The sequence below is a fragment of the Notechis scutatus genome, chromosome Z (assembly GCF_049901735.1).
Source record: "Notechis scutatus isolate UNSWTSFEM ecotype Mainland chromosome Z, rNotScu1.2, whole genome shotgun sequence".
Lineage (NCBI taxonomy): Eukaryota > Metazoa > Chordata > Lepidosauria > Squamata > Elapidae > Notechis > Notechis scutatus.
This window is the reverse complement of record NC_142025.1, coordinates 25,448,041-25,464,277: the sequence shown is the minus strand read 5'-3', so window position 1 is coordinate 25,464,277 and position 16,237 is coordinate 25,448,041. Positions and strand designations below refer to the sequence as shown.

Here is a 16,237-nt window from a genome sequence, read left to right as displayed (position 1 = left end):
GTTATTAGATTTTCAAGTTGCAAAGTAAGAAGTCAAATATGTAGAAAAATTTAGGAATAATTGAGGAATTTATTTATTTATTCAATCCAAAACTGTCTAAATACATTCCAAGTCTCACCGAAACCAAGACTCTACATTTCCTTATTGTAACATTTGCAGCAAATAGAAATTTGAAAACACAATTCAGAAATGAAATTACGAAAAATTTCATTCTCTTATAATGAACTTAGTTATCTGAAGATAATTGCCTCCAAATAAGTCTAATATGAAACTTGATAGTATACATGAATTTTAATATGTCAGCATACTTCAAGTTCTTCTATAAAAGCTGCTAAATCTTCTTTCCAAAGGTCAGAAGATGATTTTCTCTTGAGATCACCGAGGTCCTTTCCCTACAAAACATAAAAGAATAACAAAATAATTTGTATTAGAGAAATGTTTTGAACACTTAAGGTAAGCCAATATAAGAACATAAATATAACTGGATAAGGCCAAGGATCTTAATCCAACATTTTGTTGCTGACAGTGGCTAGAGCCCTGAAGTATTCAGAAGTAGAAGCTGGAAATCTATCTCCCTCCTTCTAAAGTTGTCCTACAATTGATATTTGGAGGCAAGACTCTCACAATTGGGAGGTAACATTAAGACTTCAAAACAAATAGGATTTAACAGACCTAAAGGTAAAGATTCCCCTCACACATATGTGCTAGTCATTTTCGTCTCTAGGAGGCGGTGCTGGAGTAGGCAGTGCCATCTCCATTACAAAGCCAAAGAGCCAGCGTTGTCCAAAGACGTCTCCATGGTCATGTGGCCAGCATGACTAAATGCCGAAGGTGCACGGAACACTGTTACCTTCCCACCAAAATGGTTCCTATTTTTCTACTTGCATTTTTACATACTTTCAAACTGCTAGGCAGAAGCTGTGACAAGTAACAGGAGCTTACTCCGTTACACAATGCTAGGGATTCAAACTGCCGACCTGCCGACCTTTCTGATCGACAAGCTCAGCATCTTAGCCACTGAGCCATCATGCCCCTCTGTAACAGACCTATCCTGGGTAAATTTATCCCAGTCACCTTTTATAACCATTCAGATTAGTGGCTATCATCTTGTTTTGTGGCAATGGATTCCACACAATAATTATGAACCTTGTAAAGTTGAGCTTTGATCTTCTATGTCAATATTATCAAGGGATGTAAAAATTATGTACATTTTGTTAGATTATATTGTTCATTAACAATATAATAATGCTATTAAATTATAATTTTGAGAAAAAAATTTAATTTAAAAATGAACATGTGTTAACTTGCAATTTTGCATTTTTTCATCATAAAGGAATATTCTCAATAGCATATTGGGAAATACCTTTATCTTCAAAATTCAGAAAATACCTACTTTTGTATCTCGCTGCTTAATGATTTCCTCAACTTTCTCTTTAGTAAGACACCATAAAGACATATTTAAGATGTAATTGAAATCTGGACCTGAAGTAGATCCTGAAGAAGATGAATTATCATCATTCAGGTTCTGCATTTCTTCCTCTTCTGCAGCCTATTTAAAGATAAAATTAGTTAAAATACTGCACACATATGAATAAATTGGGAAACATAGTAAAAAATTCTAATAACGGTGAAAAGTAATTTTTAATATATTAGGCAGGAGATTGTCAAAATATTTAATCACTTTTTTAAAAGAGTAAATATAATAGCAATAGCACTTAAGACTTATATATACTGCTTTACAGACCTATCTAAGCAGTTTACAGAAGTCAGCATCTTGCCCCCAACAATCTGGATTCTCATTTTACCGACCTTGGAAGGTTGGAAGGCTGAGTCAACCTCTAGCCGGTGAGAATTAAACTGCCGAACTGCTGCAGTCAGCAGAAGTAGCCTGCAGTACTGCATTCTAACCACTGTGCCATCATGGCTATTTCAAAAATGCTCAAATTCAAAATTTCAAAAATACTGGCTTTTCTCTTCAGAGAAAAGCAAAAAATATTACAATATGAATAGCTGGCTTGTTTATATATAGATATTAATAATAGATGCAATAGATTATAAATTATCCTGAAGACTGCTATAACTCAGGCAAGGCAAAATAGACTCTCAAAGGCTAATCACACCTATAGAATTGTTAAAAATACAGTGTGACTCGGATTGAATTCTATCCAAAAAAGGACCATTTAAAAAGGGACTTTTTAAAAAAGTATTTACTGTGGGGAAAAAAAGTATTTTCTCAAAAGGCAAAATCACTGTATACTGACATTCCTCTAACACTTTGTTTTCTTTCTTGCTTATTTTTCTTCATTCCTATCAATATATTTGCTGATGAATTATTCAGTAGCAGGAATGAGAAAAGGATACTGGCCCTGATTTTCATACATTGCACAAAATTCTAAAAAGGGCCTTCAGTTCTATACAATTAATAGTACATCTTCCAACAGTCAATTTGCCTAGGCTTAAACTCCTTTTTTAAACTCTACTGAAGAAATCGATGTGCTTATCCTGTTGAAATGCATGAATGTGATGGTGATTTTCTCAACCAAGTAAATTAAAAAGACCAGTAGTGGAATTATGACTTACTTTTTCTTGCGCTTCCTTCCAGGCTTTGACAGGGTCAGATTCATAACCTCTCTGGACTAACATCTGAATCAAATCTCTCTTCGATTTGTTCTCTAAGGGGGAAAAAGAGATTGTAATAAATATATATATATATGCATCAAAGAAATCAATTCAAGAGAAAATTATAAATTTCCTTTAATTCTGTATTGTTCTTACCTATGGCAATTTTGCCTTGTATTTTCTCTAAAATAAAGCGAGCTTGATTATTAAGCTTTGTAGATTCTGCCCCTAACATTCCTATAAGCCACTCCTTACGCAAACCATAATAATTTAAACGCAAGTCAAAGAATTCTTTTAAGATATCTTGCACAGTTTCATATTTCTTCAGACATCCCATATGATCAAATAGTACCTGGAGAATATAGAAAAAATGGATTAAAAACTATTTCCACTATTCCACAATGTTAAATAAATGCTATTATTTCTAAAGGAAAAATATAATTATTATAGAAAACTAGAGTCTTAAAATTTCTCAGCTTTAAATTCAAAAATCAGATTTCACTTGTTTTACCTGATATTGACAAAGCTGTTTTTTTTTAATTAATAAGAATGTACTAATCTTTGATACATATACATGAAGTTTTTTATTTTGTTTTTTTCAGAAGTATCAAATATTAAATTAAAATCAAAGAAGCATTTTATTTTAACTTACAACTAGTCATTTTGTTTGCATATAGTACTAGGTAACCCCTTCAGTGTAAGCTGCATGTGAAATCTGGACAAAAATGACCAATGACTAAAGAAAAACAAATAGCGGAATGCAAATTATATACATATCCAGACACACATTTCATACATTGTTATCCTGTTTATTACATGTTTTATATGCAGTACTAGTTCGATACTGGTGCTTCTTTATGAAACTATGTGGTCAGGCTGTTTTGGGGGAGGAAAATAAGGAAAAACAAATTCTGCCTCTGTGTACCAGCATCCATCGGTACTCATCTGGCTAGCGTCCTGTCAGTGTGTGAGAGAGTTGAGGGCTGTTTGGAAAGTGAAACAGTATTTGCTGTGTGAGCAAGGAGACAGCAAGGAGCCTAGGTGTGGCCTAGCTGAACTGATCTGTACTAAAGCTGGTTAGGTCTGTGAAACTAAAACTCTCTGCTTGTTTTTTGCATTTGGAACAGATTTCTTTTCAGGTGGGGAGGGGGAGTAGAACTCTTTAGCATCAGAGTGTATTAATAATAATATACAAAATACAAATGTTCTGATGGTCATTTCAAAAAACCCTTTCGTAGTGAGCACCTAGAAGCCAAGAGGAACATACGTGCCAAATTTCAAGCTTGTAGGCTTCACAGTTTCTGGAGATTTTGTGATGATGCATGAGTGGTATTTCGCTTTTATATATATATAATTACAATGTTATTGCTTGTGGCTAGCATGAGAGCAAAGGGCCAGGGAAGAATGTGCAGGTGGGGAAGACAGAGCCAAGTACCTTCTCTATTGACTTCAGCACTAACTTTCTGGAGGAAATGAAAGGAAGACTGCAAGTAGCAATAACATGATTGTGGAGTGCTGCAACCATTCATAAGTGAAAACTATTTACTAAATTCCCAAATCATAATCATATGGCTATGGGGGTGCTGGGAGGGCTAGAATTCTGAGGATCAGTTGTAACTACCATTAATTTAGTGGTGTCATAACCTTGAATGATCTTTGAATGAATGGTGATAGGAAGCAAAATTAATTACAATAATAATAACTAATAACAATTATGCTAAAATATAAATAAAAATGTTATATTGATAGAATTAGATAAAGATAAAATTACAAAGTATAGGTATTAAAATGCAAAAGAACCTGATGAAATTACAATTAATTTTATAATAACTAATTTATTGTTATAAATAACTAGAATAAATAAAATGATATATTATTGGAATTTAAACAATGATGGGATAATTTAACAAAACGTTTCTCTGCTCTAATGATTTGTTAGGAATCTGTCCACCAATTAGTTGGGTTGGCTATATATAAACCAACAATGTATGTTTGTAGCTTTAAGACAAAGTCACTGTATTGATTTGTATTATGTTCCGATTGGTTGATTGTATTGTGAATTGCCATAAGAGGGAGCTAGAGAACATGGCTTGCTCTCTCTGACATTCTGTATCTCTGACATTCTGTTGCTATCTCAGTTTGACTCTGAGTCTCTGTTGTATTTATGCTGTGCTTATACTTTGATATTTTTGTTTACTGTAAATGATAAAGGCAACCGATAAGAAGACTTTGTAATTGGATATTCTTTAGACTGTTAAACGTATATGACCTGGACCGTTTATTGGACTGTGCTATTTCTTAAAGTAAACTTTAACTCAATTTAGTGTATCTGTGTGTGGCTGGATAATTATTCATAACTATTCTGGTTCTGGTTTGACAGGCTTCGGCGGCGGCAGGAATTCGCGTTTGTGCGCGATCCCTCCCGTGCTCGCTGCTGGAGTGCCTCTGATCCAGCTGGATTTGGGGGCTATAGTTATCCTGTAGGGATAACTGAAGATAGGGGAGATCCGGACAGGGGTCTGGGGACATCGCAATCCCCTTCCTCAGCTGGCTAAACTCCCTTTTCCAAAGGCGATGGAACGGCGGTCAGCAATGGCCGCCACAAAGAACCTCTCAGCCGGACAAGTTTTGTGCAGGAGGAAGTGAAGAAAGTGAAAGTCTTTGGCTGAACCGGGACAATAAGCAATATCTGAATACCCTGGAAATCTAGCTCTCTAAAGCAGGGGTCCTCAACCACCGGGCCGCGGACCGGTACCGGGCCGTGGAGCACTCTGTACCGGCCGCAAAGAAATTTTTTTTTAAAAATGGCGGCTTTCTTCGCCTTCGGTGAATGCTGCTGGGATCGGGATCAAGGACACAAATGAGAGAAGGGGAGGAGGGAAGCAACCGAAGCCTGTCCTGCTCTCTGGCTCAGCGGCTTGGTTTTCTCCCACCTCGCTCCTCTCTCAGTCGCCTCTCGCTGCTCCACCAGCCCAGAAAGAAACTGCTTCAAAGAAGCCGGGGGAGCTTTCCTGTCGCCGCAGCTCCTCCAGCGCCCGTTTACCCCCACCCACCGCCCGCCGCGGCGCTTCAATTCAGTGCCCGTTTCTGCCTGCCTGCCTTCTTCGTTTCGGAGCAGCTTCGGCTGAGAATAATAACTATTTGCCTCTTTTTATCAGCCGAAGCTGCTCTGAAACGAAGAAGGCAGGCAGAACGGAGCACTGTGGATTGAACCGCGCGTGGGCGGGCGGCGTGGGGGTAAACGGGCACTTCGGAGGAGCTGTGGCGACAGGAAAAGCCACACACCCCGGCTTCTTTGAAGCAGTTTCTTCCTGGGCTGGTGGAGCAGCGAGAGAGCGACTGAGAGAGGAACGAGGCAGACACCTGAGGGAGGGAGGGAGACACCTGAGGGATGGGGCTGAGGGAGGCAGGGCCGAGACGCTCCTTGAACTTGGTGGTTTGCTGGCAGCGTTTTATTACCCGACTAGGTAACAACATCAGATGTTACCTAGTCAGGTAATGAAACGCCTGCAAGCAAAACCACCAAACTCGGATTCTCCCCCGGTCCTTGAAAAAGTGTTTGTGCTTGAAACTGATCCCTGGTACAAGAAAGGTTGGGGACCACTGCTCTAAAGGATACATTGTTTCCCAAGAAGATCGTAAAAAGCTGCGGATGAAAGTGAAAAGTAAAAGTTTTTTTCTTCTTCACTCTCCTTCCCTAAGGAGATAGCAATGGAAATCGGAAACACCCGCTTTGGCAACAGAAGGTGACTAATTTTGAAAATTAAAGCCAAGGGGACATTAAAGATTTCTGAACATTGATATTTAAAAATCAATTTTTTTTTGTTATAAGTGGGAAGGGAGGGGTAAATGATTTATATTAAAATTCTGCTGGAGGAGACTGCTTGGAGTTTATAATATCAGAGATTAAATTGCAATAAGACTTCTAAAAAATCTTTTTAGAACAGTAATTGAACTCTACCCCAGGAAGAAAAAGTATTAAAAGAAGAAAGTGCTAAATGAAACAGTTTGTGTTGATTTGGATTGCTTGATGACTTTGGGACTTTTGCAAACTATTTTTTAAAAGTCTAAAAACACTTGGATTGTTTAAAAAATATAAATAAAAATAAATATATATATCTTACAATGGCATTATCTGTGGAAGAATTGAAAATGGAATTTAAAAAGCTAAAAGAAGAGGAACAAGAAGGCAAGGGCTCTTCTGGATCTGTTTTTCACTTCATAGAAATGGCGATTTCTACCTTTCTGGAGATACAGCAATCAGAAAGCTGGGATGAAGAAGAAGAAGCCATCTTTAATGGACAAACTATTTTAGTTGATGAAAAAGGGGGGAAAGGGAGAAAGAAAATGGAGAATTTAAGATCTAAAAAAACAACCAAGAAAGGGAAAAATAAAGTGAAAAATTGATATAATGTCAGAAAGCAACAGAAAAGTGGAATACAACAGAGAGGGGAGACTAAAAGGGTGGAGATTGAGAGATGGGGGGGTAAAAAGGCTAGATTCGACAAGAAAGGAAGGGGAAAAGGTCAGAGAAGTTATAAAGGCTTAAAACAAGATGTTAAAAAACAGGTTTTTTTTAGAGACAAAGGGTAAAATACAATTTAAAAAGAGATTCTGCAAAAGTACACAAGATTGTATTGTAGTATTCGTATTTGAAATAGAGTTAGAAAACTGGTATATTATATGTGTTAATAGAATATTGTAGGGAATGTGTAAAAATTTTAAGATTGAATAATATCTAATATTTATGTGTAAAATATCTAAGATTTAATAATAGAGTTTAATTAATTTATTTGTTATGGAACATTGTTTTTACTATATTATAAGCTTATTATGTTTTTTCTACTTTAAAATGTTATTTAGAATGTACTAAGCAGAATCAGAATGGAAATTATGTATTATTTTAAGTGTTAAAATTGGGGGGGAAATAGAAAGGTGTCATACTTCAACCACTGATTACAGGAAAAATTTTGTATTAAAGAGAAAAGATAAATAGACAATTGAAAAAGAACGGACAAAAAATACAAGTATAATGATTTAAATTGAGATGAAGTAAATAAAATAGAATTAAGAGAGTGAAACGAGGGGAGAAGACATATAGAAAATATAGAATGTTAAATAAGATTGAAATAGTATATAAGGTGAGCATGAATTTGATTTATGTCTGTACAAAAGATGTAACCAGGTTAAGCCGCTTTCTAAAAAGAAGTTTTATGTTTTCATGTTATGTGTTTTGTTTGTTGATGTTTGTTTATTGAGAATTAAGATTGTTGGATGGGAACATACGAAATCATAAATAAGACAGATGAAAGTATAACTGTAATGAATAAAATTGAATAGAAGTAAAGGGAAAAATAGTGAGAAGTTGGAAAAAGAGTTAAGATATGAAGCTGAATACATAAGATGCATATTAAATTGTGTTTGTATGGAAATGTGATAATTTGGAACTATGCTGTACTTAAATAAGATGTTTCATTTGCTTTCTTAAAAGATGTTCTATGTTCTTACGTTTTATGTTTTGTTTGTGTATTGTCTTTGAAAATTAATAAAATTTGTTTTAAAAAAATTATTATTCATAACTATTCTCATAAACATTTCCATGTGCATATCCTTGTTACTCAAGGATTATTCTGTACATATCATAACATTTTCTTCCAACAACCAGTTCACCAAACTGCTCAGAAAGTTAACAACCAGTTCTCCCGAAGTGGTGCAAACTGGCTGAATCCCACCACTGAATTTAAAAAGAACACTGTGAGAATATAAACCTATGCTCAATTATATTAATTCTAATATCTGCTGTAACCCTTCTAGGGTTTGTTAGGATTGTAGCCATTATATTCCAACCAACTTTAACAAAGAAATAGCAAAAGAAAACATAAAGTGGTATGTGTATATTTAAAAGGAGAAGAGGGAAAAAAAGTAAGGCAGGGGAAGGGAGAAGTGGAGTGAAAGGAAGAGAAAATATTTTATGGAAGCCTAGTAATGCTTAGAATCACCTCACTTGGAAGACTTGTTGTAAAGATCATTTTTAATCATAACTCTGACAGAGAATCAGACTACATTGTCTGAAACTTCTGCCATATGGTCACCTAGCAAAACTAATTAGCTTGCCCTGCCCAGATATTGTGTCATGAGGAAATATGATCCATAGTTTCAATTTCCCCTCACCACAACGACTGAAAAACATCACACCTTTTCTCCAAGAGAGCAGAGCGGAGAACATTATAGTGAGCCAGAGTAAAAGCTCTTTTGATGTTTTGAGGACAATATTGTAGAAATAATGTGCAGAAAACTTTTTTGTGGGTTCACTGAGTATATGATGCGGCCTATTTAAGTTGATTTTGCAGAGCTATATCTCTGGCACATTGCTTTAAAGATGCTTTGACTTCATCAAATCCAAATTGAATCAATACAGCAGAGGTGGTATTCAGCAGGTTCTGACCAGTCCTGGAGAACTGGTAGCGGAAATTTTGAGTAGTTCATAGAACCAGAAAATACCACCTCTGACTGGAGATTTTACAGTATCCTTCCCCTGCCACGCCTACCAATCCACGCCCATAGAATTGGTAGTAAAAAAAATTGAATCCAACCACTGGTTAGAATACATAACGACTTAAAGTGACACAAAGTAATTTATGCCTTGAAATCTGAAATTTATCTTGGAGTCAAAAAAGGAACAGAACACAACAAGAAACCAAAGCCAAATTCCTTATGAAGATTTCTTATGAATTCCTTGTGGAGCTTTTAATAGTTCTATGTTCTTCTATGTACATTTTGAAAGTCATAGGACAGCTATGATATTATTTTGTCCTCAAATACTTTTAGTCTGCCAGGTGTATGAAAACAAATCTTAATATGGAAGCTTCATTTCTCATCTTCTCATTTAGGAAGTAGATTTGTTGGTGCATGGAAACAATCCCAAGATATTTCAAGTCCTAAACTTGTTCAATATCTTTGCCATTGATTTGCCACCTATGATTATGTCCAGAAGACTTATTTGAAAAAAATAGCTTTTTAAATTATTAATAATTAAATTATTCTCTCTGAAGTAGAAAGCAATTGATTTTACAGCTCCTCTCAAAACAATGGATGAAACAGAATTGGTAGCTAGGCAAAACTTATTGGAAATTATTTTATTTTGTCTATAAATTTATAGCCTATTCTGCATCCTCATATAAGAATTTAAAGGTGTTTAATAAATCCTGTTATGAGGAAAAAATCATTCTGCATCTTTAACAACAATGCGTTATTTATTATTAATTTTAAGGCTGCAATCCTAAGCATATTAGTTGATTGCAAGCCTTGCCGAACAAAATACTGTACAGTTTCCTTCTGAATAAACATACAGCATGTGTTTCTGTAAAACTACATATATATGAAATAATTTCTTATTTAGTCACTGTTTTAGGAATCAGATGCTAAATAAAATGGCCAATTTTGAATTTTCAGTTCATTTAAATGCTGATTAATATCTTGAATAGATAAATAATTATAGGTCAAGTACAAGTTTTTATTTTAATATACCTTGAAAAGAATTTCCCAGCATTATTTTAAATAAAGAATTACCAGGGAACAGATGACCTGAAGTAGACAGCAAAAATAGGAATAAAGCCAGACAAACTAAAGGGACTTCTAATCAACAGAAGGAATAGGCTGGGGACTGTAATTAAATCTCTTTGAAAGATTTACTCCCTTATCCTAGGATGCCACTTTACCTTTAAAAGTTGGAGATGATTAGGAGTGTATTATGTTCAATACATGAGCTGCGTTATTGGTTAATAATCTCTCAACAATTCTTCCTACCTTGGTTATATTACATTTACATTGTATTATATTTATGCAACACCTTTTTTATAGAACTACTTTTGAAGAGTACTAGTAGAACAATTCCTAAGCTATTTTTATTCAAGTATTTTAGGACTATTTGGATCTATTAAAATCTATAAATTACACTGCATAACAAATACTTTGCTTTCTGAAAATGTTTGGATGTATCTTATAAATTTTTGGCTGCTAATCCCAAAAATTATTATACAGGTAGTTCTTATTGAAAGTACACTTGTTCAGTGACTAATCTAAGATACGATAGCACCAAATGAGCAATACTTATAAGTTCTGAAAGTTTCAGTTTTCACAGTATTCACATGATTGTAATTCCCATGATTGCACGTGCTCAGCAACAAATCCAATGGAAAACCCAATAGAAAGAAGCACCTGGCAATCATATGACCATGGGATTCTGTAACATCAGATTTACCTAACGACTGCAGCTGAGAACTGCACCATAAATTTGTGCAGTCACATAATGTCAAACCTTATGACAACTTCACTTAGCAACAGAGTTCCTAATCCCAATTGCCATGATTAACTGAGCAAAGAGAGAATACTACTTTTTGTATAAAATATACAAAGAGAAACATTAGTCATGTGCTACACAGAATATATTACTAGTATAACACTGAAAAATGGTAAACAGCTACTGGTCTGGAGGTCAAACATAGAGAAAAGTTACCATAGAATTACAAGTTAAACTTGTTTGAAGCTTAAAAACTTTGTGGAGTCCAGCAGCCTCTGCTTGAGCAAGCTTTTCTTCTGTCATTTTTACAACAAATTTCACAGTTGTATCAGTATGATATTCTTTGTAATCAGAAATTAATGCTGGTGTTTTTTCAGTCCCATTCAACATTGGTTCTAATACTTGTTCTTTATAAACCTGTAAAGACATTAAAATGAAAATAAAATGCAAAGAAAATAGTTGACATATTTTAAGTTTAAAATTGCATCAAAAATATTTACCTGAGTCCATGTTCGAACTGGAAGTTCTGTAATTTCTACTGTGTTCCTATCAACCACAAATATTTCTCCACTCACTACATATTGATTCTGACCAAGTTCTTGGATTGCTCCTTTAAAGTTTTTGTAGTTTGGAAGCTACAACATTAAAAATATGCATTAATTATACACATCTTAAAAAGTCTCATATATATTTTTATAATTGTAGATAACAAAAAACATTCAATTAAAATCAAATCAGTATCTAAGGCTAAAATAACATTGATATAGAAATGGCATGTTATTTCTGTAGGAAACTTCACACTATTAATTCTTCCATACAAATGAGCAAACTAATATATAACCACAGAGAAAGGACAAAAGTGAGCGTGAATCACAGTGTATACAAGGGTGCTTTTTTCTGCATAAATATGACATAAATGTGATATTTGTAAAAAAAATAAAAGTCCTAAAACTAAAAAAATATTAAACAAACAGATCAAAAATATTATATTTGTTCACTGATTTATTAAGGAGAAATTTCCAAAACTATGTATTTGTGTTTGGCAAAGGTATTAGATGCATTGCAGGAAAGTAACTCTTTAATCTAGAGCAGGGGTGTCAAACTCAATTTAATTGAGGGCCGCATCAGGGTTGTGTTTGATCTTGGGGGGGACAAGGGGCGTGGCCAGGGGTCATGGCCTGCTCAACATGACCTGTGGCGGACTGAGAACTCTGCCAGCAAAAATGGGCTCCCAAGTTGCGATGGCCTTCTGCAATCCTCTGCCAGCTAAAACAAAGCTTGGAAGGACCACACACAGCTCTCCCTACTTCTGTTTTTGCTGGAAGAAGCACTGCAGGCTGGTCCTTTGCTGTTTCCAGGGAGACCCTGCGGGCCAGATCTAAGCACCCCGTGGGCCAGATCTGGTCCCCAAACCTTGAGTTTGACACCCCCTGCTTTAGAGTTTGCTGAACAGAGTAGGTAGACTGTTTTTGGTTGAGTGTTCTTTTTTTATTATTTCAACACAAAAGTCTGGTAGTGTCTTTCTCGTGCTTGGCTTGGTCATGGCAAGGAAGAGTTCTCTTAGTATTGCTGATAGTTGCACTCTAGGTGTTTCTTGCTAAAACAAAGGTTCTTAACCAGGGGTGGGATTCAATTTTTCTAACAACTGGTTCTGTGGGCATTGGCTTAGTTGGTGGGTGTGGCTTGGTGGTCATGTGATTGGCTGGGCGTGGCCAACTCAACATCACTCACATCGAGGCACGCATCTCCTCGCCTGGCCTCTCGTGACTGTGGGGATGCTGCAACAGTCGTAAGTGTAAAAAAACGGTCATAAGTCACTTTTTTCAGTGCCATTGTAACTCTGAATGGTCACTCCACACAAGCAAAGTACCAGCAAAGGAGGTGAAAAAAACTCTAGAGACGTTCCTGAGACAGGAAGTCTAGTCCTGTCAAGAATGTAATAAGGGTTAACGGAGAGGCAGTTTCTGTAAGCAACACCAGAATGTTTCCTTCCTGCCTTCCTTACAGGATTAGGCCAGTAATTTCCTCTAACAACCGGTTCTCCAAACTGCTTAGAATGTTAACAACCGGTTCTAGCAAATAGGTGCGAACCTGTACAATCCCACCCCTGTTCTTAACTATCAACCACCACTACCGTGATGGCACAGTGGTTAGAATGCAGTACTATAGGCTACTTCTGGCTGCCTGTAATTTGGCAAATTGAATCTCAGCAAGCTCAAGGTTGACTCAGCTTTCCATGCTTCCGAGGACGGTAAAATGAGGTCCCAGATTGTTGGGGGCAATATGCTGACTCTGGGAGCAATATGCTGACTCTGTAAACCACTTAAGGAGGGCTGTAAAGCTGCAAAGCACTGTGAAGTGGTATATAAGTGCTATTGCTACTGCTGTCTTATTGTAAAAGTCCATATTGAATAATCTCTACAAGAAGTCCCTCTCATCTTCTTGTCCTCATCTAACGAACAGATTATTTCTCTCTTAAGTCTCTTATGTTCTCCCCCAGTGAAGGCATTCCACTCTTCTATATCTCTAGCTAGATTAGATCTACTATGTTGCAATCACTTCTCTGATCAGACAAACTTCCCTGATGATGTTCCTAATCTTGCTATTCATCATGCTGACAATGAGAAGCAAGAAATCCTCTTTCATATCCAGTAGTTCTTTTAAATATGGAGATCACCTCCTCTGTTGTTGTGAATGTGAGTTCCCACTTGATTGTATTAATTTATCTGGTCACATATGTTCTGTATGTTCAGTCATGCTACTTTGGCACTATCAGGGAGAAGAAGAGAGAGTAGGGAGCACCTTCACTGCCACTTCTGAGTGGAATAGAGAGATCTGGGATGGAATATTGGTTTGAATAAAAGAGAAGTAGAATGAGAATGTAAAGCCATTACAGAGATTTATACTCTGGGAAAATATAAAGCACGACAAAGAAACTCAACTCTAATGTAAGTGTGTTAGGTGTAAGTTGAACTAGAAAAGGCTTTGACAGGTTTGAAACTGTCAAATTATTAAGGAGATTCTAATACTCCTAATAATTTCATTTCCTGACCTTTCCTATCTTGAAGGGATGAGAAGATATCTAATCTTCTCCAGAGGGGAAAACAACAACAATACTGCTTCCAGTGAATTATTCATCTGCATGTGTATCACAGTTTTCGCAGCTTGGAAAAAAAGGGAAGAAAACCATAGTTCTCCTCAAGCCATTTCTTGGGCAAAACAAAAGGAGCTCAGCTTTTGTTCTCCTGGTACTGATTGTTGTAGCTTTTTTTACAAGCCATATATGTTCCATGTGACTGAAGGTTCTTTGTTCAAAAAAAAATAAAGCTCAGCTCTACAGGAAAAGTTTATGTTTATATTCTTATCTTTCTTTCATTATTTTGTTTTTTTTCTTCCTTTTTTCCTTCCTTCCTTCCTTCCTTCCTTCCTTCCTTCCTTCTCTGCTTCTTTTTCTTAAAGCCTCTACTTAGATAGGCCTGAATAGAAAAAAAAAAATCCTACAACATCTGCAGAAAGCAGAACTAAAATTGAAAATGAGGATTTTCCTCCATGGGATAGAAAAAGTAAGCATTGGAAAAGATAGGCTTAATCCTAATGCTTTCCAGGCTATAGATAATGGCATGTCCATTTCATCCACAATGATGGATATGTTTTGAGTACATACTTTGAGAGAATACATAATAAAACCTAAGAATTAATACAAAATTCTAAATATATGCAATATTTCTGTGCAAATGACACTTTCATGAATAGAGGTAAATTGTTTTATAATTATAGTTAAAAATTGAGGCCAAACTGTCCTTTAAAAATGATTTTTAAACCATTACTAATCAATCAAACATTGATAAAAGAAGCACCAAATAATATTATCTTACTTGCACTGATTTTAGCTGCTCAATTTTTTCTGCTTCATTTCTCTTTCCACAGTTTCTTTAGTGTGATTGTGAACCAGATTTGTTTCTCTCTTAACAAAAGCTTAAAGCCTTTGTTTACTCTTGCTTTCTGATTTCTGGCTTAACTGGCACATCACATAGACTACAAAAATATTTATAGTTTACTTAGCGTCTTCTTCTTCTTCTATCCATATTTTTTGTATACTGATTCACAAAACATAAGTTTATCCCTCTGTAAATAAACATTTAGCCTCTTTATGAGAAAACTTAGAATACATTAATCTGCAGTGAATATTGCATTACCATGGGATGAGGATCCAATCCATCCAACATTCGTCTGACATTGTTCACAATCTCCCTGGTATCATAGTTTGGAATCTTACATGCCCATCCTGTACCGATGCCCTCAGCACCATTTATTAAGACCATAGGAATTATGGGAATGTACCATTCAGGTTCCACACGCTGATTATCATCATACAGGAATTTAAGAAGATTATCATCTACTGCAGGAAAAAGTAGTCTTGCTAAAGGGCTTTAAAGAAAAGACAAATAAAATGTTGAGATTATTTTGGTTTGTAATTAAATAAATTGTTAAGCTGAATTGCTGTAGAAGTTACAAATTGTTAAATTATACAATTTAGTTATTTTGCAAATGTACATAGCTGCCCATCTCATAAAATGTGCCTTTTATTCTTTTTAAAAATGAACTAGGAGGTTACAGGTATTCTAAACATTATACAATGCATCTAGTGAAAAGCCTTCCTCAGGCATTACAATATTAAAGTAATTTTCAATAGGGGTTAGAAAACCTCAATTACTATCCAGACACCTTATGCAAAAATTATCAGGTTGCATGAAAAAGTACCCTTTGATCCCAACTGTATAGGTAGATAATATTGATCAAATCACACTGTGGTACTATTATTCATACTTATTCTTAAATACTTCCATTTTTCCCTTTTACTCTAATTTCTCCCCATAAAATAAAATCCATGTACTTGGGCATCAGAATTATTGTCTAGAAAGAAAGTGAAAATATAGGTTTGTATTGGGACATAATTGCATTTCCAATTTGGTTATAAAATCAAAAGCTGAATAATAGAAAATAAAGCTGTGGGGTTTTTTTTACTTTATAAATCCAAATCTCTTCTCTCTCTGTCTCTCTCCTGTCCTCCCTCCCTTTAAGTCAATGTTGACTCCTAATGGCTGTCTAAACTGGTTCCTGCAGTTTTCTATGCAAGATTCCAGAAGTTATTTGCCATTGTCTCCTTCCTAGGGCTGAAAGACAGTGATTGGCCTAAAGCCTTCCTGTCTAATAAGGCAGGTCTTTAATTCATTCTGGTTTCCAACCTGGTGCTTTATACTACATCAGCTTGGCTCTCCCCTTCTCTTAGAAAAAATACAAATTAAATGAAGGTGTGAT

At 35.6% G+C, this 16,237-nt stretch overlaps 1 protein-coding gene across 1 annotated transcript in view; it reads right to left on the bottom strand.

The window, feature by feature from the left end:
- Positions 1 to 16,237, bottom strand: part of TOP2B (DNA topoisomerase II beta) — a 64,500-nt gene that overhangs the window by 10,647 nt on the left and 37,616 nt on the right. The window contains exons 21-27 of the mRNA XM_026688449.2: positions 15,115 to 15,346; positions 11,419 to 11,553; positions 11,135 to 11,335; positions 2,776 to 2,971; positions 2,581 to 2,672; positions 1,394 to 1,549; positions 309 to 392 (exon numbers count right to left, since the gene is read on the bottom strand). Coding sequence (XP_026544234.1) covers positions 309 to 392; positions 1,394 to 1,549; positions 2,581 to 2,672; positions 2,776 to 2,971; positions 11,135 to 11,335; positions 11,419 to 11,553; positions 15,115 to 15,346 — 1,096 coding nt within the window. The remainder of the gene's footprint in view (positions 1 to 308; positions 393 to 1,393; positions 1,550 to 2,580; positions 2,673 to 2,775; positions 2,972 to 11,134; positions 11,336 to 11,418; positions 11,554 to 15,114; positions 15,347 to 16,237) is intronic.